The sequence below is a fragment of the Cnephaeus nilssonii genome (genome assembly GCF_951640355.1).
Source record: "Cnephaeus nilssonii genome assembly, chromosome: 1".
Lineage (NCBI taxonomy): Eukaryota > Metazoa > Chordata > Mammalia > Chiroptera > Vespertilionidae > Cnephaeus > Cnephaeus nilssonii.
This window is the reverse complement of record NC_137072.1, coordinates 70,636,714-70,660,934: the sequence shown is the minus strand read 5'-3', so window position 1 is coordinate 70,660,934 and position 24,221 is coordinate 70,636,714. Positions and strand designations below refer to the sequence as shown.

At 45.6% G+C, this 24,221-nt stretch overlaps 1 protein-coding gene across 1 annotated transcript; it reads right to left on the bottom strand.

Moving 5' to 3' along the window:
• Positions 1–257: 257 nt before the first annotated feature.
• On the bottom strand, positions 258–23,046 carry NAAA (N-acylethanolamine acid amidase). The gene is made up of 11 exons (XM_079771082.1): positions 22,562–23,046; positions 21,777–21,941; positions 18,886–19,012; positions 17,090–17,180; positions 12,717–12,793; positions 7,304–7,476; positions 7,094–7,156; positions 6,301–6,367; positions 5,639–5,667; positions 2,094–2,209; positions 258–1,272 (listed from the first exon to the last, which is right to left on the bottom strand). The coding sequence occupies exons 1-10, from the start codon at positions 22,762–22,764 to the stop codon at positions 2,134–2,136; spliced, it is 1,071 nt and encodes a 356-aa protein (XP_079627208.1). The 5' UTR covers positions 22,765–23,046; the 3' UTR covers positions 258–1,272; positions 2,094–2,133.
• Between the last annotated feature and the right edge of the window lie 1,175 nt (positions 23,047–24,221).

Here is a 24,221-nt window from a genome sequence, read left to right as displayed (position 1 = left end):
GCGGGTGACTGGTGCCTGGCCAGCGTTTCCCTCCAGACATGCCACTTCCCTTCCTTCGGCTGGTGCCGGAACAAGAACACCATCGACTCCTCAGCTCAGGCTTTTAGCCTTTCTGACTTCATCCCAAAGACGTTTCTTTCGTATGCATGTGGAAAAAATCCAATTCTACAAAGCGGCTGTGCGCTTCTTTGAATCCTGACCCTTAACATCTACAAGAGCTGCTTCCTCAGGACAGCTGCTCAGAAGGGAGGAAGAACACAGCACTGAACATCTGGGAAATTTTTATTTTCCTCGCCAACATCTTTTCCAGCATTTTATTAACTAACGATAAGTGACCATCAGAAATTATTTGGCTGTACATTGCTTTCAAAAAGCAGTAAGAAAGTGGCTATTTAGAAAAAGGAGGTACATCAGGTTAGAAACATTATACAAAATGAGAATCCCATCACATGGAAATACGTAATCAAAGGTTAGACTAACAAACCAAACAGGCTCTATTCAAACGAGAACGCTCCATTTCCTTTGAGAAGAATTTTTCTTCCTCAGACTCTTCCACAAACACTTCATAATGAACAAAGAACTTATTTCTTTGTACGCTGAGGTATGACAACATAGCTATGTTATAGTGAGAAGCTGGGATACGGTTTGACCTCTGAGACCAATTATCTTTGAGTTAGTCATTCAAGGCAGGATAGAGGAAGCTTGTGGAGGAGCAAGGCAAACAGTGACGGGAAGGGAATGCAAGGAGCCTGCTACCCATTTTACCAAAACAAGCTCCAAAGTGATCCTCCTGCCCTCCCTCCCCGCACCCCACTTCACACAGAAGAGTTTAATGAGGCAGGAGCCTGTATTGCTCATCTATGTATATAAAAGCCTAAGCGGCCGTCTCACTGTCCAACTGGTAGCTATGACGCACACTGACCACTAGGGAGCAGATGCTCAAAGCACAGGCATGGAAACATGGAACAGACTGATGAATTTCAGAGGGAAGCAGGGAGGAGAGATGGCAGGAAGAGACTAACCAAAGATCTTATATGCATACTAGAGGCCTGTTGTGGGGTCTCTTGGCCTGGCCTGTGGGGGATCGGGTCGAAACTGGCAGTCCGACATCCCCTGAGGGGTCCTGGATTGTAAGAGGGCACAGGCCAGGCCGAGGGACCCCATTGGTGCACGAATCTGTGCACCGGGCCTCTAGTAAAATAGTACAGTCCTTTCACTTTGTTTTATTTTTTAAAGTGCAGCTCTTCAAGAATTTCATTTTTAAAGAATCACCTGCAAAGAAAGAAAAAAAAAGAGAAATAAATGCACTTAATTCAAAATCTGACTTTTTTTAAAAATTTAACTTTTCCCATCACCATTTATCCCTCTATGCCCTCTTCCACCTCCACCCTCCCCATCCCCTGTGCAATTACCACACTGTTGTCCACGTCCATGAGTTTTCTTTTTGCTCAATCCCTCAGCCTGCCTCCTACATTAACCACCTCCCCCCTCTCCCCAGCGGTCTGCCTGCTTTCTATCTATGAGTCTGTTTCTATCTGACTTTTAACAGTGAATGACCAAAACCAAGGCCAGGTTCACAAACTCCAGAAGATCCTTGCAGTAGGGAAAGGTGTTCTATCAGTAGGTGGCTGCCCAGAAGGTCTCAGGGACAGCAAAAAGGGTTCCCACTCCTTCCTCAGGTCCTTCCTCTCATCCATGAGCTCACTGATGCCTAAAATGAATTCTGTAAGCATCCTGTGACCTCAGTGCCTGTCTTATACTGCAAAGGTGATGGGCCTACCTCACTATTACTCTGGGGACACGTAAGTCCTACCAGCTATTTTCCTCTCCATATAAATGAAGAGATAACACTTTGCCCTGAGCATAGGTTTTAATAAGGAAGCAAAGGGTACCAGGCACCAGGAAATTCACTCTCACAAAAACAATTCAAAATAAATACCTAATAGTGATATTCATCTGACACAAATGATAATCACATGCCAGATGCCTGTCCAATAATATCATATATGTATAAATGTTAAATATGTTACCATCTTCTGTGAGAAATACCAGCACACACACACCTCTTCCCCCCCAAATAAACTTTAACAAACCTTTCATAGCAGGTGAGTTCACTCTTCTGCTTACTTCCTTTTAACCCGGGTTTCTGACCCTCGTCATGTACTTGTCTGGGTTGGCAGCGCTCATTACTGTAGTATAAACTGTGAAGCTGAAAATAATGAAAGAAATGTTTATAATGTATGCATCATTTTCCCTAGTATTCCAATGAAGAGAAAAAATACTAAGCCCTTCCCTAACACTTGGGACCTAGGACAAGAATACCAACAGAGGCCCACATATGTCAGAATATTTAAAATTTATAACTCAAGGTGGTCGTTCCTCCTATTTTGATGACACTGTGAAAGGCCACGTTCAAATTTTAAAATTCTCAGACTCTCCAGAGTTGCATGCTGGGCACTGAGGAAGGTCCAGCCTTGACCCTCACCCCTTGCTCTGCCCTACCCCACTGGGGAGTGGGGAGACATGTATGTGGACACCTCAGCCTTTGCATCTAGGCTTCATGCATGACCCCCAGCAAACATCCCTTGGCCACAGGATGCCCACAATGGCTGCACACCACCATCAGGAGACCACCCCCCCACACACACAGAAATGAGCTAAGAATTCCTGAGTACTTGGAGCCAGACTGGGTGGGCCAATGCACCTGGTCCAGGGGAATTCTTATATCAAGACAGGGCTGAGGATGGCCAGAGCTCAGGAATCGAGATGGGAGGCCCACTTGCTCAAATACAAAGATGAAAGTATGATGTCATTTACTCAACATTCTGCATCATTCTGTATGGCAGGAGATCTGAACACGAGCCCAGGTGCACACACAGTGCACACACAAGGGCCTCTTCCCTTCACCCCCTTCACCTACCACTTGGGCTGGACACTAGCTGGGATGCATGTTCAAAGCACCTGGAGCTGGGTTGCTCAGGAATAGGCAGAGTTAGTGGCCCTGGGCCCTACAGCTGGATCAGACACCCACCGAAAGAAAGCACTAAGGGCATGTTTCCTGAATAAGGACCTTGGCTGCTTATTTACCTTAGTGATAATTCTATTCTCCATCACGGGGTGAGGGCATGTGCCGGGGTGGGGGGGTAGGGGAGGCCGGGGGCAGGTCAATGGGGGAAAAAAGGAGACATATGTACCGTATTTTCCAGCGTATAAGACGACTGGGCGTATAAGATTTTCCTGGGTTAAAAAGTCATTTTATACGCCGGAAAATATGGTAGTCCAATATATCTAATCCATTATATCTAATCCCATCAATATAGTCCAATATACCGTATTTTCCGGCGTATAAAACGACTTTTTAACCCAGGAAAATCTTATACGCCCAGTCGTCTTATACACCGGAAAGTACGGTACTGTTATTTGTAATACTTTAAACAATAAAATTAAATTAAAATTTATATTTTCTCTGCTTTTAGCCACAACAGAGCATGTTCTACAGCAGGTGAGTGTAATTTTATAGCACAGCACAAGGGGGCAGCATAGAGCTAACTTCTGTTCAGACTTATTTCTATTAACCTCTTCCAGTAAAGGGCCCGAGAGGCAGGGATCTGTATTAATTCTGGCTCAGTGATGATTATCCTTTTTTTTAAAAAAAATTATTTATTTTCTAAAGTTTGGTGGTGATTATTCTTTAAGTGCAGTTCCTCCTGGGCTTTCAATTATACAATAGAGGAAAATGCTACTCCGTAAACTGTTTATAATTTCTAACATTCTATTTTGACAAAACATTTCAGAGTCATTTCAACATTCACAGCCTTTAACTTAGTAACCCCACATCTGAAAATCCAGGCAAGGCAAATATTCAAAAGTGGGGGGCGATGGGGGAGGGTGGAGAGAGAATTGCACAAACGTGTTTCAGAGCTTTAATAGAGGAAAAACTAACAACTGGAAAATGCTTAACTCAATTATACTACATTCTACTGCTATGCAGCTATTTAAAATTATAAGGGTTACTCACAGCATGGAAATGCTTCATTAAAGTAAACATAAGTAGTTTATTATAATACTAATTTAGAAATATATATTCATAATTTATATAATTATTTCAAAACTGTAAGAACACAAAAACAGGCTTTTAACCCCTATCTTTTGAATGAATATTAAAAGGGCAAAATTGTGCCCTTCCAGCAGGGGTGCAGCCAGTGTTGCATTTGGAGTCGGTTCCTACAGGCTGGTGAGAGCCAGCTGTTAAATACGCAGGACATTTATGAATCAATTGTATGCTTACATAGGCCAGGTAGGAGCACTTATACCATGGGAGCTAATAAATACTACAAATCAGGGGGGTCTTTTGTTTGTTTTTTGCTCCCCACTAAATAGCTTGTTTACTAGCATACCACTGGGTACCACTTGTTACCCAAGTAGCTCAGTTGGGTAGAGTGGTAAAATACTGACTGACTAGGTGATTTGGTTTTTCTGTATTTGGTTGTTAGAATATTGTTTCTGGAATAAACTGTTTAGCATTCATCTTTTCATCAGGCCATTTAAAAAATAACTTCAAACAGGTATTTTGAGATATATATTCCTACTACTGTACAAAGTAAAAAGAGTAACACCAGTTTTGAAAATGCCATTACACATAGCAAACCTCAAAGTACCATATATGAGTTACTCTAGAGGCCATCAGGAAAACTCCTATGGTGTGCTTGTGTAAAAGACGATTGTTTCAAAGAAAAAAAAAATCCATTGGGTATTTGAAACTAAAAACCACTTTACAGGTTTTATCTGCATTAGCTATTTCTTGAAGAATACTATTTTGATATCCCTGTCTTGGAGAAAGCGGAAGTGAGAATGATGAGTCAGTAGGCAATGCTGGGCTCTGGAATTTATTGAGCAGAAGCTAAACCTCTGTATGGACTTGCAGCTGCTTCCTCTTTGTTTTAGTCAGTTAAGTCCTACCACAGAAGCAGAAGAAGGTGTCAGCGCGCCTCAGGAGCTGGCCGCAGGCGTGGGTAACACCCGGCGGGGGACAATCACCGGCAGGCTGAGCCGTCCAGCCTTGCTGCGCTGCGATGGTGAAGTTCAGGTCCTCCTACAAGTTGGAGGTGGCTGCCTCTCAAATTTAACCAAGAGCTTCCTGTGGCAGGGGTGGTGACAGCCCAGCGGTTCACGTCAGAAAACTATGTGGGTGAAACCCCAGGCTGTGGACTGTCAAGGGCATGGGAACTTAGATACTGAGTTACCTGCGGAATGAGCACAGGGGAGCAGGACCTCCCCGGAAGACAAAGGGAGGCCAAAGCTGTCTCACGTTCAGATCTAACAGTGAAATGAGGGGGCTCCCAACCAGTGAAGGCAGGCCCCGGCTACCACACAGATGTAGGATGGAAACGACTCTGTTTTTCTTAACCTTTGTTTTTCTCGGTGGACTTATCACCTGACTTATGACATACTTGTTTATCCACCTCTCCTGGGCCAGAATGCCAGTCCCATGAGAGCAGACTTTGCTTTGTTCACTGCGGTTTCCACAGAACCTAGAACGCCTGCTCCACAGGAGCCCTCGGGTCCCTGCTGAGCCTAAGAGCACGTGAGTCCACCTTCCGGGGGGACGTGAGGACAGAGGTGAACAGATGCCACTTACTTGTTATACACCGGAAACACCGACAAGACCTGCACAGGAGGAAATCATATTATAAAAACTATCAGAGTGGAGAAGAAATACAAGTAGGAAGAATAAAACCCCTTAACAGCCGAAACCGGTTTGGCTCAGTGGATAGAGTGTCGGCCTTCGGACTCAAGGGTCCCAGGTTTGATTCCGGTCAAGGGCATGTACCTTGGTGGCGGGCACGTCCCCAGTAGGGGGTGTGCAGGAGGCAGCTGATCGATGTTTCTCTCTCATTGATGTTTCTATCTCTCTCCCTTCCTCTCTGTAAAAAATCAATAAAATATATTTTTTTAAAAAACAAACACAAAAAAAACCCTTAACACTTCCGCCTGTCTCAGAGTGACAGTTACAGACTCCGGCATCCTTTCTCCTCTGAAACAATGACCATATATATTACACCTGTACCTGTTTCTAACATGCAGAAAAATGTAGGTGAAGACGGATACTTGAACCCACAGAAGCAAATTCAGAAAATGTCATCTGACTTTTAAAAAAAAGTTTTCAACCAGGTAAAACTTTTATTCTAGCATTTGCTTCTACCACATTTGCTTGACTTCAGAGGAGAAAATGTTCTTAAATCGCTATTAACAAAGACACCAAACATCCTGAGCGGAAACTGGGCATCCCAATAGAGTTACCTGGAAGAGGGCCTCCAGGCTGAGGTTTGCCTGGCCGGTGGCATTAAGGGCTTTGATGGCAGGTGTTCTGTAAGGACAATGGTCAAAGGTCACTTGGCACTTCAGGAAACCCTGAATCCCACCAGTTCTCATTTTGGGAGACTCAATGGGAGGCCCAGCCTCCTGATCTCCCTTTCCTCAAAACAGATTTGTCCCCCAAGCATGTTTCTCCCTAGTCCCAGACCCCCTCGGTGGAATGAATCCAACAGCCGGGCTCAGGGAAGCTGGGCTGGGGAAACGTGTGGCTGCAGACTGAACAGCTGCCACCAAACCCCGAGAGGCAGGAAAGACAAGGGGGAATATCTGCTCTTTGGGGACGCACGGACTTATAACCACAGAAGTTGCAAAATTAGCAGGGACCATAAACACCCCCAACTGGTTTAGTTATTTATTTACCTCAGTATGAAAAATATTTTCCTTCCAAAAAAAAAAAGTCTTACATAGAAACCACGAATCTTGCTCTACCTTTTCCTTTTACAGATGGCTGAACAGAGACTCAAGAGAACTGAAATAATCTTTTTCCCCCACCACCAGCCAGAGCCAACCTTACTCTCCCAATACCCGACCGACTGCTAAAAGGCTCTCCCCCCGTGTTCCCCATGACACTCTATCTCACCGCCACCTGGCACTGGCAAGGGGGCCCAGGTATATTTTCTGGGAGGGGATGGCACCTGTAGTTCTCTTCCGTTCCTGTAAAAGGAGGGGTACGTTCTCCTGACCACAAGAATATACTGGGAAGCAGAGAGAGGCCCACCTTCGGTCATCCCTCTCGGGCGCTGGCTTCCAGTGGTCATAATTTGTCTCCACTCGGAACCACCTACAACACAGCACATCATCTTATCTTATCAAGGTCATTGGAGACATTAAGTAAAGAAGAAATATATAAAAATGAAAAGTACCTCAGTTTCATCAATTAAATATAGGTTATTAATGCAAAATGATCAGAGCCTTTAATTCTACTTACGCTCCATTTAAAGGATCTAGAGGCCAAATGTCTGCCGGGCCACTTCTGTTCCTCGTGATGACCACTCCTTCCCGGGGGGACATGCCACCAACAATGTAGTACACATCAGCAATAAGCGGAGTCTTGGCCAGTTTGTCAACAGCTGCTTCAAAGCTTTCTGATTCGCTCAGGGTCTGAACAGAGACAAACCTGCATTAGCATCATCAGTCATACCAATCGATGGCCAAGGGGTCCAAAGCACATCCTCCTGATATATGAACCCATGATCACAACCTTGAACTGCTCTGACTTCATCCTCTTGTCATCAGGACTCATGAAATGGAAGAAACCTCAGCAGGGAGCCAACTGCAGCAGGATTTTTCTCAAAAAAGGGAAGAACGGCTGACAAGTTCTAGGCCCAGCTCAGAAAACATGGGCTGCGTTTTTTCTAGGCAGACCACTCCCCATGTTTCTTCATTCATTTTCTCTTTCAACAGGTATTTTAAAATATACTTGAATTGATTTCAGAGAGGAAGTGAGAGGGAGAAAGGGATAGAAACATCAGTGATAAATCATCTATTGGCTGCCTCCTGCACGCCTCACACTGGGGATTGAACCTGTACCCCGGGCACGTAACCTGACCAGGAATCGAACGGGTAACCTCTTGGTTCATGGGTCAATGCCCAAACACTGCACCACACTGGCTGGGCTCCACAGGTATTTCTTGAGTACCTACTATGTGCTAGACACCATGCTGGTATGGAGACAGCAGTGAATATGACCGACCCAGCCTTGTTCTCCCCAAACTTCTAAGGAAAATCAACAGAAAATGGTGATGCAATGTAATGAGTGTCAACAAGGAAAAGACGCTATGGAAGTCAGAGCAAGTACCCATCCTTCCCAGAGCATCGAGGAGGCATCTCAGGAAGGTATCACGTGAGCTGAGCCAAAGAGACAAAGAAGTTATACTGGTGAGAGTGGTAGCTGCGGGGCTGGGAGTGGGGATGGGGAAGAGAGTTTTAGCTCCATGGAAGGGTTTGGCAAAGGCTCAGAGCTGCTACATGAGAGTAGTGAGCTGAGCTGGTGCTCAGTGACCCCTGGGACTTCATGAAGACTTCCCATTCTCTGTGGCATGGACTGCTAGGGAATCACTTTCCTGATCTTCAGCTTCCAAGTATGACCCTCCTCAAGCTGATCGCACAGGAATGTCCTGCAGTGGACGGCCTGCCCGTGCCACCCGCACCTTCACAATCAACCTTCTCCCACTGTGCGAAAGCAGTGCATATTCTGCTCACCCACCCTGAACACCGCTGAGGCAGTCAAGGGCAGGGTGAGGATAGGGTCAAACCAAAGAACAACTCAAAATATCCGTGTCTGCAAAGGCACCATAACCCACCATCCCACGGCAGGGACATGTGGACGTTTCCCTGCCTTATACATATTGCTGTTAGGGGGGAGGTATTCAGACTTGAGTTAATGTGTTCTGAACTCAGCAAAATTATAAAGTGAGGCAACAGGAGTGATGAAACATTTTCATTTTTTTTATTTGTTGCCTAAACCATCCCCCAACTACTATTAAAGCATGCATTCCTCTAACAGAATTGCATGAGAAAAAAGCAAAAGAACATCAATAAGGAATAGTGGAGGCAGTGCTGACTTGTTTCACTCAGAGGTAAATTGTGGGTGAGGACATGTACCTTATGTTTATCTCAGGAAATGGAGGAAATAGACAGTGACTGCGAATGAGTACAGGGTTTCTTTTAAGGGGAATGAACATGTTCTAAAATTGATTGTAGTGACAGTTGTACAACTCTGCGAGTATATAAAAAAACAGTGAGTTGCATGCTTTAAATAGATTAATTGTATGGCACTTATTTATATACCTCAATTAATTATGCATCTACCTTATGACCCACCAATTCCATCCTTAAGCACTGACCCAACTGAAATGGATACAGACGTTTACAAAAAGACTTGTACAAGAATTTCTATGGCAGGTTATTCATAATAGCCCCAAACTGGAAACAACCCAATCAATGCCTATAAACAAGAAAATGGATAAACTGTGGTATATTCATAGAATTGAATATTCTTCAATAATAAAAGGGATGAGCTGGTAACACAAATAACATGGATAAATCTGAAAAACATTATGCTGAGTGAAAGAAACAGAGTCCATATACTATGATTTCATTTATATGAATTCTAGAACAGGCAAAAGTTCTCTGTAGTGATAGAAGTCAAACAGTGGTTTCCTGGGGGGAGTCTGGGTGTCAGAGGAGGCTGGGAACTGATTAGAAAGGACTCTAGGGAAATTTCCAGGAACTTAAAAATGTTCTGTGTCTTATTTTGTTTGTGGTTACAGGCGTGGCTATATGAGTGTGTCCAACTGTCAAAACACATTGAACTAAACTCTTAATATCTATGCATTTCACTTTATGTAAATTACATTAAAAATGTTTTTTAATCCTTACCAGAGGATATTTTTCCCATTGATTTTTTAGAAAGAGTGGAAGGGAGGGAAGGGGGAGAGAGAAACATGGATGTGAGAGAGACACATCAATTGGTTGCCTCCCACATGCACCCCCAACTGGGTCTGGATGAACCTGCAACCCAGGTCCATGCCCTTGACCAAGAACCAAACCCTGGACCCTTTGGTGCACGGGCTGATGCTCTACCACTGAGCCACACTAGCCTTCTGTGGTCGAAGGACAACTTACATGCCGCCTGGAACCCTGCTGTCTGGTAGGTCCTGTAATGCAGATGCTCCTTTTGTTTTGTGTAGAGCTACCTTCTAATGTATTTGTTTTGCTAATTCGAATATTTGCCACTGGGATTTCTAAAGGGGAGGCCCGTCTATATCTGTAGAAAAGCGTAATATTATCTCTTATTTCAGTCAGCTATTTTGGAAAAGTAGAGCCTAAGACCAAGATTCTCTCCTTGACCAAACTCCGGCCAGCCTCCTCTGAGCCCTCCTCTTGATCAGGCCTTAACTTCGGCCTACAAAGACTGGAACAAACACTAACCGTTTCCAACAGCTCAAGGCCACATCCCTACAATGACGCTACACCCCCCCCCCCCCCCCCCCCTTATAGTGACTGCCTGAGAAAACTCAAGGCTGTTCTAGGGGAGCCGAATTTGCCTCCCCAAATATGTCTCTGTGGCATAAGGATTATTTTAAGCTGGTTATCTTTAAGAAACAGCAGACATGGCAGAAGCTCTGAAAACCAGGTAGAAGTTACCCTTTATAAAAGACATTTCCATTCATCAGAGAAATCTCCATTTGTGAGGGTGTCTCCCTAACTGTACCAGGATGAGGGTATCTGAATCTCTAGGAACTATTATCAATGGAGAAGGCTTAGACTCAAATCTGCATAGAAATCTTACTTTTCAAAAAAAGTTTTTCAATTATAGTTTACATTCAATATTATTTTATACTAGAGGCCTGGTGCATGAATTTATGCATGGGTGGTGTCCCTCTGGGTGGCCTGCAGGGATCGGGCTGAAACCCACAGTCCAACACCGCCTGCAGCTCCTACCTGCCACTCCCACTTATCTCGGCCCCATTGTGCCTGCTGTGGGCTCATGCCCAATCAGTCCTGATTGGGAGAGGCTCAGGGTGTCGCAGCAGTGCTCGCCAGCCATGAGCCCTGCGTCTGGCGCCCTCCCAAGGGGAGTGGCCTGCAGGATCAGGCTGAAACCAGCTCTCTGACATCTCCCAAGGGATCCGGATTGCAAGAGGGTGCAGGCCAGGCTGAGAGACCCCACCGTGGGAGGGCTCCAGGGCATGTCCAGCCCATCTCGCTCAGTCCCAATTGGCCAGACCCCAGCAGCTACTGGTCAGAGCATCTGCCCCCTGGTGGTCAATGCACATCATAGCAAGCAGTTGAGCGGCCTTAGCATATCATTAGCATATTACACTTTGATTGGTTGTCCGGTTGTTCTGCCATTTGGTCTATTTGCATATTACCCTTTTATTATATAGGATTGGTTTCAGGCATATAGCATACTGGTTAGACAATAATATACTTTACAAAGTGTTCCCTGATATTTCCAGTACCCACCTGGCAATATACATAGTTATTACAATACTAGAGGCCCGGTGCATGAAATTCATGCACTTGAGGGGGGTCCCTCAGCCCAGCCTGCACCCTCTTGTAGTCTGGGAGCCCTCGGGGGATGTCCAACTGACAGCTTAGGAAGCGGGCCTAAGCCGGCAGTTAGACATCCTTAGTGCTGCTACGGTGGCGGGAGAGGCTCCCGCCACCGCCGCTGCACTCAACAGCTGTGAGCCTGGCTCAGGGCTTCTGGCTGAGCAGTGCTCCCCCTGTGGGAGTGCACTGACCACCAGGGGGCAGCTCCTGCATTACGTGTCTGCCCCCTGGTGGTCAGTGAGCATCATAGCGACCGGTCGTTCAGTCGATTTGCATATTATAGCTTTTTATTATATAGGATTATTGACTATATTGCTATGCTGTACTTTATATCCCCATAACTATTTTGTAGCTACTAATCTGTTAAAAATCTTACTCTTGCCCAGCTGATGTGGTTCAGGGGTTGAGCATTGATCTATGAACCAGGAGGTCATAGTTCAATTCCCGGTCAGGGCACATGCCTGGGTTGTGAGCTTGATCCCCAGTAGGGTGTGTACAGAAAATCATCAGTGATGATTTTCTCTCATCACTGATGTTTCTACCCCTCTCTCCCTCTATCTTCCTTTCTCTGAAGTCAATAAAAACAAACAAACAAAAATCATACTCTTGCTATACTTTTTCCTGGTTATTTCCCATAACTCACTCCCTACCCTCAACATCTCCTTTTGTCTTCAGTGAATGTATTTAAGGTGATGGCTTCCACCATTTTGGTAAGAGAGTTTTCTTGGAGGTATAGACGTTATTAAATTTTTTTTTCTCCTGCTAATCTGTCTCATGTCAATTTGATTATTAGACCAGCCAATGACCTCCCTGAACATTGACAAAATAATTTACTGTCTGTTTCAGCCAGCACCTGAAGGTAGGGCCCTTGTCTCCCAGTCTGCTGGAGGGAAGGAGCCTAACAGTTAACAAACTCGGGTTTTACACGAACAACCCCTCTTTTCGGTTTTTTGTAATTTGTTAACTCTCTGACTCTCCTGTGTTCCCCCTCACCTCCTCCATTACCCACTCTCCCTTTAAAACACCCAGGTACCTCTGTACCAATCAAAGCTGAGTGCAAGTCACGCTGGACACTTTCTCCCATTGCAGTATTATACTACTGATTAAAATATGTCCTTACCACTTTAACTTATTATCAACAGGTTGATATGCACTTTGCAAACCTTTAAATGCTTATTCTTGCAGGAGCTTCTTATGTTAAAAACAACATTGTTAAATGACACAGAGCATCACAGAAGATGAAGTCAGGGTGAGGTGGGCTCCACAGTCAATATACTCACAGTGCGGATTAGCCAGCTGATCGGAGAGTGTCTCTGTAAAAAGGCAGCAATCGCATTCTCCCACCACCAGCCTTTATCTGCCGAGGTAAAGGAACAGTAAGTGTATAAAATATATATATATATTTTATTGATTTTAAAATATATATATATATTTTATTGATTTTTTACAGAGAGGAAGGGAGAGGGAGAGAGAGTTAGAAACATCGATCAGCTGCCTCCTGCACACCCCCTACTGGGAATGTGCCCCCAACCAAGGTACATGCCCTTGACCGGAATCGAACCTGGGACCCTTCAGTCCACAGGCCGATGCTCTATCCACTGAGCCAAACCGGTTAGGGCTTGCTGCCACTTTTTAAAATTCCTTAAGTCTTGTTTCCTTCCCATAGTACAAGCAGGTTGTTTAGGGGGTGGAGGGAAGGTTGGTAGATGAAGAGTGATTTTATTAGCATCAAGTTTTCAAAGATGAAGCTAAAAGCATTGTTTTCAGGCACCAAAGATTCTGTGTTCTGTGTAAACGTGTGTGTGTGTGTGTGTATCACATCTATACACAGAATTTCCGGTGCCAGGAAGCAATGATAATTATCTTAAAGGAAATCACTCTATGAATTACCTCAGGCAAAATAATGTTATAGAACGATCAGAAGTGGCTCAGTAAGTATTAGGAAGACTGTAAAGAGTATATCTTCCCTGACTTTAAGTTTGAAGGGGGCTCTCTTTAAAAAACAAAACAAATTTACAATCATTTCCCAAAATTACTTTTTAACATCTTGAAAATTTTCTACAGGGGATTTATTTTCAAAGAATACTTTTCCCTGTTCACCCCCATATGCCTCTTGGAAATACAGGTCCTTTCCTTAGGGGGATAAAACAGGTGGTCTATGGGGTAATCCACTGTTTTACTGTTGCTGCCCAGGACTGTGTTTCTGTAAGTTCCCCGTTAAAACTCTTTACACTGACAAGCTGGACTTGTCCGCTTCTTTCTCTGGCCTCTCAGCTCCTTGGACATTTGGGGGCCACCCTGCTCATACGGCCTTTTCACGAAACACTGGCACATCCTGACTTGGTCCAGACCCTTGGAATTGAACAGTGAACAGAAGAAACTAGTATACTGAGGAAAGAGTGAAGAACTAAAACGGAGTCACAATAGTCAAGCTGAGCAATTACTAAAATCAAGTAGGCTGAGGCATAAGGAAACAATTCTATTCCTGCTTTAATTAGCCAGGGAACTTGAACTTTTGAACTTTTCAGTAGTGTATTAATGCCTGGGGAGGTAGATAGATAGCTGTAGCTGTATCCTACAGATAACCCTGTGACGATCTTAGGAAAGAATATTCACATGTCCGAACAGCCTGGCATCCATTATCCAGACCCCTGACATCTGGAAGATCGCCATCTGCTATGATAGCCAGAGGCTAAGAATGCAGGACTCATCCTTCTGAAGAATGTACTTTTTACTATAAAAACTCTTCGCTTTTCTTTCTTCTTCAGAACACCCTGGGTATTGCCTAGTTGTGTCTATGGTATGCAAACCCTAAAACCCTTGAATAAATTTTTGCCGTTTATTTCTAGCAAAGCCTCCTGACACCTGGTGCTCAGCTGGCCATACCATTACATAAACAAGACCTGGATAACTGTAATAAAGAAAATGAGACAGGATAATATAATCATGAGTGACAAGGGAAGATTCCTTTCAAGAAGAGCATAAGGACAGCCTCTCTGAGTTGCAGACATTTGCGTTAAGATGGGCTGAGGGGCCTAAGACAGGAACAAGCTTGGCAGATGTCAGGAAAAGAAAGCATGCTGGAGAGGTGCAGGTGGAGTGAGGGAGAGGGAGACAGGTGTGAAATGAGGTACAGGACCTGACCGTGTAGAGTTCTAAGGTCAGAGTCAGGACTTTGGATTTGTTATAAGTGAAATGGGACATCACTGTAGGTTTTAAACAGAGGAACAACCTGATCGTGCCAGCTGCTGGTTAAAAAGGAACTATAGAAGGATGAGAAGCAGAGACCGGGTGAACAGGGACGGCAGCAGTACTGGTGTGATGCAGGTAGCCTAGCACTGACGGTAGACAGAATGGACAACGACAGTCTCGTTTTGGTGGTAGAGCTGGCTAGACTCGGGGAGTTAGGGATCAAAGAATCTCCTGGTACATCAGTTGATTAGCAGTGCCATTTCCTAAGACACACAAAACCAAGAGAGGAACAGATTTGGGTGGAGGCAGAGTGAGGGCGAGAAAAGAAGGAAAGAAAAAGTCAAGAGATCTGCTTAAGCCCCTGAAGTTTGAGATACTTGGTAGACGTCAAGGTGGAGATGCTGAGATGGGGATGGGTACTCCAATCTGGGTTTCAGAGGTCAGGCTTGGGGATGTGGCAATACCAACAAAGGCTCCTCCGGCCCTGACTGTGTGCCAGGCACTGCTCTGCGCCCTTCACGTTCAGGAACTCATTTCATCCTCACACAGTGATGATCATCCCTGCTTTCCAGATGAGGACACTGAAGTCCAGACAGACAGGTTAAGCACCTTGGTCCTGGTCACCCAGCTAGCAAGTGACAGCACTAAGATATAAACCAAGGCAGCTGGCTCTGGAGTCTGAGATCTTAACCACCAGGGGGTTAGTTAAGGCTCCTCATCTCTATGCCATTAGTTAGTCCTCCTATCCTTACCCGTTCCCACGGTGGTTAGAGGCACTGCTGGCACTCTCCATAATGCCCAGAAGCGTAACTGAATATCTTATCTCCATTAACCAAGAGGTGTTACCTTATTGTTCAGGCATTTCAACTCAATCTTAGCAGATTAAAAGATAGTTTTCATTCAAATAAGGTTTTAAAACGCAGTTTGTCAGGATTTAATTAAATGTGTATGTTATAGAGTAACTGCATTATCTGTAAACTGCTCAGACCTTAGGTTCTACTAATCAGTTTGTTAAACAATCTGAGTTGCAAAATGATGGAAACAAAGCCCACTTTTTAATAAATATGCATGTGTTTACAGACATTCTGTGTAAAATCTGAATAAATGTCATGCTGTGGTTGGAGTACCATTTGAGAAACAGGCTCACACATAGCTGACATTTGAGAAAATGTTGAAGAAATACATTAGGATAAAGAACTGACTACGATAGCCCTCGCCAGTGTGGCTCAGTTGGTTGGAGCATCATCCCATACACCAAAAGGTTGAGGGTTCAATTCCCAGTCAGGGCACATACCCAGGTTGCGTGTTTGATCCCTGGTCAGTGCTCGTGTGGGAGGCAACTGATCGATGTTTCTCTCTCTCTCTCTATTTCTCTCTCTGTCTCTCTGTTTCTCTCTCTCAACATATCCTTGGGTGGGGATTATTTAAAAAAAGAATAAACCTAATCAGAAGAAACAATAACAGGAAGTCAATGGGGTTCATCAATGACGAACACTGAACTTGAAGAGACTCCTGTGTATGTCTCCTTCACTCAGCTGTAAGTTCTGAGGACAGAGACCAGAGGTTATCTCTGGGTTTCCCACATATTGTGGAACTGAATGATGTCCCTGAGATTTGGGGAATGGCAGCAGCTGTATAACAAACAGAGCTTTGTGCCTGGACCTGTGAAATCAACTTGAGAACTACCTCTCCCACCTGCTAGCTCTCATTTCTTCTGAGCCTCAGTTTCCTCCTCTGCATAGTGAATGGGTTAATAATATCAGCCCTGCCTATGTAGAAGGACTGTTGTAAGGCTCTAAGGAGAAAACTTATGAGAAAGTGCACAGTAAACTGTAAAGTGCTTTACAGATGTTGCCTGTGGAAGGCCATCATACAGCCTCCAGATCACCACAATAGCTTCCTAACAGTCTCTGCTTCCACTTATCCAACACAATTCAGTCTCTTCAGAGCTGCCAAAGTGATAGCTAAAATGTAAATAATATCTGTTCACTCCCTGGCCTAAAATCCTTAAGGGCTTCCATTGCGCTTAAATTCCAAACTCCTCCTCATGACCCGCACCATGGCCTCAGCCCTCCTCTCCACCCCTCGCCCCTCCCACCCCCCACCGTCCTTACTCCCTTCTGTAACCACACTACTGACTCCATCAGGGTGCATGGAGCCTGGCAGGAGCCTGGCAGAATCCCGTGAGTCAGGCCCTCCCTGACCCTCTAGCTATAGTGACCGTCCTGCCCCTCCTTCATTCTCCATCACATCACCCTGCTTTACTTCCTTGCACTTTTAGCTACCTGCAGTCGTCTTCCTTGCTGATGTGCCCACTGCCCGTCTAACCTCACCAGAATGCAAGTCCCTGCCCTCGAGTGTAATAGTTATTCTACATGTTCTGTTGGGTGAGTGGGTGAAGTACTTGGATAAAAATGAACAAGGATGTGGCTAAAAGTGCTTGGACGTTCATTTTTATTACCTCGTTCGTCGCCAGAAACTGTAAACTTGTAAGGACTCTGGCCAGTCCACAATCCTACATAGCCAATAAAAGTGGTTCCTGTGTATGCAACCTGAAATCAAGAGATAAGGTACCATTTTACCATTCCAACCAAATATACTTTGAAATCACCTTATTTTGCCCCACAATTTCATGGATTTTTTTCTTCTTCTAAGGTTCCAACATAATAGAATAAAAACTCTGAAATAGCCTTGTAAAAGATTTAACCTTGGATAGAATTCAGTGGACCTATGACCTTGGATGGGAAAAAAAACAAAAGTACATCTTTATTTTCACTAACTTCTAACTGAAATTTAATTTCTTTGGTAATGAATACATGCAATAAACCATGTCATCATAGCAGTGCCTGTGATTCTGTCACCAGCAGAAATTACAGGTATTTTCACATACATAATGGAATCATACCTATCTTGCTATGCTATGCACACATATCTTGAAATATCATTCACACTTATCACTACCCTGAAAATTATGGTAGTTATTAAAGCCACTGCCAAATTTTACTATTTAATGTGTTAAGAATACATTAAAAGTGCCCAGTTTGTGTGGCTCAGTGGTTGAGTATTGACCTATGAACCAGGAGGTCATGGTTTAATTCCAGGGCCCAGTTTGCAGGCTGGAACCCTAGGAGGGGGTGTGCAGGAGGCAGCCTATCTATGATTCTCTCTCATCACTGATGTTTCTATCTTTCTTTCCCTCTTCCTTCCTCTCTGAGATCAATAAAAAATAAAATTTTTAAAAAAATAATAAAATAATGAAATGGCTGTATTTCAACTTAATGGTTTTCTTTTCAATCCCCTGCCTCTTAGTTTATGTATTATAAACATAATTCTAAGAAGGGATCAGCAGGCTTCACCAAGGGGTTCCCGCACAAAGGTTAAGAAGCTCCATCCCAGAAGTGGCACTATGTGGGAAACCCTGTGCTGTTCGAACTTTTAATAAGAGATTTTGTTTGTAAAAGCAGATGACCAAATGAGTAAGTGAGTAAATGAGTTTTTCATATTTGTGACTCAATCTCTAAATGCAAAGAACAAACAAAATATAGTCCTTGTCCTTAAACAATGTCCCCCAAAGCCAAAATCTGGCTTTGGCATGCTCTGTTCTGTTTCATAATAATAGCCTGCTATGTATAATCAATGAATATTGATGAATGCCATCTCCCTAAAAGTTTACACAGAAATGTGACAATAGTACCTATTAGACTATACTTTTAAATAAGTAACACCACAGAATACAGCTCAGCAGTAGTTTTCTTTTCAGTGTTACTAGACCTTACTATGATGAAAATAACTATCACCATAAAGTAATTATCAACCTCTCTGAGCTATGGCCTACAAAATGGGTTTAAGTGATTTCCCAGGTTCATAAAGGAAATAAGTGACAAAAGCAGGATTCAACGTCAGGACTGTCAGACCTCAAAGCTGGGTGTTTCTAGCCATTACACTACACAGCTCCTCCTCCCCCCGAACATGGGAAAGCAGAGGAAAGAGCTGGCGTGGCGTCATAAATGGACGACAGACCATACCCTCATAGAGATTTCCCCAAGGAATATGGATTGACCTATTTATGCTAATAATAACAGATGACTCTTCTTTCTATAAGCGTAATAGATGTAAACCTCTCTTCTGGTTTTGTTTGTCCAGGAGTTTGATGTTTTTTACATCTTAAACTGATAACACATTTAAGTAGCAGGCCATGATTGCTAACTTGGGTCATCAAGTCTCGGATTTCTGAATCTTATGCTGTATGGACTATACCTGCCCGTTCTTTAAGAATTGTACATCCATAGTCATTTTGCGTAAGAAATCCCCAAATGGATAATCGAGATTCCGGCCATGGTAAATGTGGCCTCTGGAGTCTTGAGCCACAATACTGGTGCAGAATCTGAGAAAAGGGGGAAAGTTCAAAAAGAATGAATGAGAAAAATAAGAAAAAGGAAAATGAGGTTTTCATTTTTAAGATAAATCCTTAAAGTAAAACACAATTATTATTCATTACAATGGACACATATGCTATAGAATCCTTGTACAAAACTATGGATTCACAATTCAAGGTGAAAACACGCTGGACACAGCGCATCAGCGTTCCGTGTTACTAGATCTTTGCCCTCAGCACACACAGCATTGAAAACATATGGGAAGAGAATTCATCCTAAATCTAAATCTGAAATTGACCCATTGTGGGCTCCGCTGGAACGGAACTTTGCATATTCCTCTGCATGGCAGTGTGTAGCCTATTTAACGCATTGTTCAAAGCTTGCTCAAGGTCACCTCCCTATTCCATGAACTTCTCAGAGCAAGTAGATTGGCACTACACCGTTCTGTTCCACAAATGTTTCATTTCATCTCCTTGGAAAAATGGTCAACTCTTTAGGGGCTTGCACTTTTCCTGTCCCCTTTAGAACTCTTTGCACAGAGCTAATAGAGAAGGAGCCAGAGAGAAGTAGATTGAGGAAGAAGGAAGAGGTGTGGTAAGGTATGTAAATTCTTTGAGGATATGAAATGTTATGTGGAAAACATATTTACGTACAGCATGTCCAATTCTGGGGAATGGGGAAGAAGATATGTTTATCCACACAAAACTGAGAGGAAACACCTTGAAGAACTGATGGTCATTTCTGAGTAATAGGATATCATTAATTTCTTTTCACTTCTCTGCATTTATTTTCTAGAATGATTACATATTACTTTTATCGTCAGGAGAAAAGAAATGTTACTTAATTTTTTAAAAATATATTTTATTGATTTTAGAGAGGAAGGGAGAGGGAGAGAGAGATAGAAACATCAATGATGAGAGAGAATCATTGATTGGCTGCCTCCTGCACGTCCCCTACTGGGGATCGAGCCCACAACCGAGGCATGTGCCCTTGGCCGGAATCGAACCTGGGACCCTTCAGTCCGCAGGCCGACACTCTATCCATTGAGCCAAACCAGCCAGGGCTGTTACTTAATTTTTATGTTTGTTTAAAGAAGGAAGCTTGGTAAGGTTTTGGGTTTTCCCAAGGTTTCCGATCTTAACTTTAAAGAGTTCATGTCAAGGAGGGGACTGATAAAACATTGCAAGTGGCTAAAGCAAAGTTTGATTTTTCAAAATTAGCAAGACAACACTACTTCCATGTCATGCCCAAAGGAGGGAGCCCATACGCACGGGGGTTGGGGGGCGAGGGTCTGCTTTGGGAAAGGCATCACAGCAGGGGATGCCATCTTCAGTGCCTGGCACCCAGCGGGCTCAGTATGGGGTAGCTAGTCTTATCCTGATTTGAAAAGCCTTAAACTTACATCAGAAATGAGAATAAAACATTTCCTTTGTTAAGGTTAGTGGAGTCTGCCTGTGTTTTGTGTTGTTAGGCAATTCAATCTACACCTTAACATCACCTCCCAAAGTTAGAATATTCTTCCTGGAACTTTTGCTTCAATCAGTGACTCCAATGAAAGAAGGTGAAAGTGAATGTGAAAATTGATTTTTTTTTTCTCAGTGAGAAAGCCACATGCCAGAACAGGGAAACAATGGGGACAGGAGATAAGGAATGGCAAAATTAACTTAGTCCAATTGAAAAGCATGTGAACAAGTTTGTGTCTTAAAACATTTTCCTGAGGAGAAACGCAGTCACAATGCATGTTAACCTGCTCTGCCTAGGTCTTCTTGAAAGATGCCAGGGGAGGAGGGGGGCGGGCAGTAAAGTTTCATTATCCCAATAACTTGTTTCATCATCTTTTGGTAGCCAGAAGCCATTATCACATTGCGGCCGAATCACGAGAATTCTCGCTTCATATTGCACAGTGTTTTACAAAGTATCATATTTTAAAAAGATATTAGCTTGTAAGGACATGTAATAAACAACTTCAAAATGCAATGGGTATTTCATGTTAAAGTGTGCCTTTAACATTTATGTAAAACGATTTTTGTACTCGTTCAATAGAAAATTACCTGGCCACGGGGTAAAGCTAGCAATAAAACTACTGGTCCGCAATGTGTCTTAAGTATCTGCAAGATGCTACTAGACGAGGCTGGTCTGGTAGCAAAACAATTTAGTCCTGAAGGCAGAAACCTCTTAATTCCAGGACCCGTTACTGAGCCCACGGAGACTTTAGGCTTCCCTGCACTTTGCCTGGGATCAACCAGGCACTCCACATTGCTTCCAGGTCTGTGCCCCGCATTTTATCATACCCACTCAGCACCCCAAATATTGGCTGGCCTGTGGCCCCAGCCCAGGAGGGAACAGACTGGGAGAGGAATCGGATCACTAGCGATGCCAGACATGGGGGAGGAAGGACTGCAGGGACCAATCAGTGCTAGGGCGGCCCGAGGGTCGCTGGGTTAACTAGAGGGTCCGGGTGAGAGTGGGGTTAGTCCCTAAAACTTCTTGGAAAGCACACGCTGAGCGGAGTTTCAGAAGTGGGATGCTACCTAGACAGGAGGTGGGAGAAAGGGGGCATCAGGTGGAGGGAAAGGTCAGTGTTGAGGTCAGAGAAGCCGCTTTACCTTCGGGAACCCCAGGCATGACCTGCTGCTCAGATTTACCCAGAGAAGCAAAGACGCAGCGCTGGGGGGTTCTGGGCAGCCCGTGCACCACCCCGTTTTTATCACCCTGGAAACAGGTCTCCCCCCACTCGCGTGGCCAGAGCCGCTGGCAAGCCGGGGCACTCACGCGGTGGCCTCGTAGGCCATGTTGATGAGGACGCAGTCGGCCAGGCTGAAGCCCAGGACCTCGCACATGCCGCGGATCTCATCGGCGTAGGGCTGCGGCAGGGAGCCTTCCAGCTCCCCCACCGCCGTTCGCAGCACTGCGTGCACCCACTTGGGGACCTTATCCCTAGAAAAGAAAAGCCACGAGGTTGATTGAGCTCAGAGGGTGCAGGGGTGCGAGTTTGTGTGGTGGGTGGGGGGAGGGGGGGACCTAAGGCTCCCATTCGTAGGAGTGATGCTGTTGCCTCCCCTCCCCAGAGAGCGGACAGTTCGGGTTACGCATCATCCGATCCGCAGCCTCCCGGAGAGAAAAGGGAAACTTCCACTGGAGAGAGGACGAGCGAGCGTGGACCCCAAAGGGGCGGGCTTGGAGGGCCCGCCAGGAGGGCGTGGGCTGCGTCCCCGGGCTCGGTAGCCGGGTGGCCGGGGCGGCGTCTCCAGCACCACCCCGACCTGGAACGTCTCGAGGACGGGCGTGCCGCTGGTGACACCGAACCTGAAAGCCGAACCAGCCGCGCCGGATCATCCCCAACCTCGACGCCGCCCAGAGCAGCAGCAAATACCAGTTCTGGTCCTCGCCCACCCCTTCACGTTCCGGAGGCCGGGGTGCGGGGGACGGGGGGACGGCAAGGCGGTAGCCGAGGGAGGGGAGGGGGCTGAGTCTCGGTTCGGACACGCGCCTGCGGGCTTTCCCGCACCCGGACCCGGCAGCCCGTCCCCGCAGCCCCGGCCCGGCGCCGCGCTCACCCGAGGATGTGCGCCATCGCGGCGCGCACGAAGTCCAGGTCGAAGTGCTGCAGCACCGGCAGCCAGCGCAGCTCGGGCGCCGCGTCCAGGCTCACGTTGAAGAGCGGCGGCGCGGGGGGCGCGGCGGCGGCGGGCACCCCGGCCCCGGCCCAAAGGAGCAGCAGCGCCAGCGCCGGGCGCGGACCCGGGCGCGCAGGGTGCATGGCTCGGGCTCGGACGGCCACAGCCCGATCGCTGCTGTCACGGCGGGCGCCCGGGAAGCGCTGAAGGAGGAGGCGGAGGAGGAGGGCCGAGCGGAGCCGGGAGGGCTGGAGGCGGAGCCCGCGAGGGGCCCGGCCCGCTGGGTCACCCGGGACCCGGAACAGCTCAGTCGGGCGCTCCCGCCGCGGCCGCAGCCCCGAGTCCCGCGGCGCTCTCCCGCCCGCGGGGGCGCTGATTGTGCGGCCCGAGGCTGCTCACCCCACTCCCCACCCGTCTCACTCACTGGGTCAGCCCGCGAGAGGAGCAAGGAAGTGATTTTCAGTGGCGGAGGGGCAGCAGGAGACCCCTCATTGGTGGAAAGGGATCAGGCCCTCCCCCTCCGCCGCTTTTGCTCATATTTAAATTCTAAAAAGGTTTATCTGGATTGTATAAGGGGAAGGAGAGCCTTTCCTGTCCAACAGAGCCCCCTCCTTTAACTTAAAAAAAAAAAAAAAGCTTAAAAGTTGCCAATATTTATGTGCCAAGTGTTTTTGCCTACTCTTTCTCATTTAACCATCAAATTAAGCCCAGCCGAAACCGGTTTGGCTCAGTGGATAGAGCATCGGCCTGCGGACTGAAAGGTCCCAGGTTCGATTCCGGTCAAGGGCATGTACCGTGGTTGCGGGCACATCCCGGGTAGGGGTTGTGCAGGAGGCAGCTGGTCGATGTTTCTCTCTCATGGATGTTTCTAGCTCTCTGTCCCTCTCCCTTCCTCTCTGTAAAAAATCAATAAAATATATATATATATTTTAAAAGCCCAAATACACCCCCGCTTTTCTTGTGAGGAATTTGAGGCTTGCAGTGGTTAGGTAATTTGCCCAAGGTCACACCACTGGTGAGCCTTTGCCTTAGGAGCCAGGCTGTCAGAATCCCAACTCACCTTCATAGTCTTTAGCCTGAAGGGTCCTTACCAACTCTGCGTCTCCAGTATCTGGGAGACAGAAAACTTGTCTTGGGAAAATCACCTGACTTAGTAAGGATCAGACTTTTTTTTTTTTTTTAAATCCTCACCGAGGATATTTTTTCCTGTTGATTTTTCAGAGAGAGTGGAAAGAAGGGGGGAAGGGAGAGAGGAGAGAGAGAAATATCCATGTGACAGGCTTCCCGCAGGCCACGACACGAGTCTGGGATCGAACCTGCAACCCAGATGCATGCCCTTGACCTCCCTGACCATAATCGAGCCCGTGACCCTTCGGTGTACAGGCCGACTCTATAACCACTGAGCCACGCCAATTTTAATGGTTAGCGGGATCGTCTGTGGGTAAAATAGAGTAAATGTGTAGAGAAAACTAGGAAATATCACCACTGATTTCCTTCCTATTTTTATGACCTGCATGTCTCTGGGCTAAAGTTCACATCTTTGTTCCTGCTTCTTCCTAGTCTGCTTAAAATCTAAGCCAAGACCCAGGTCTTGATTTGT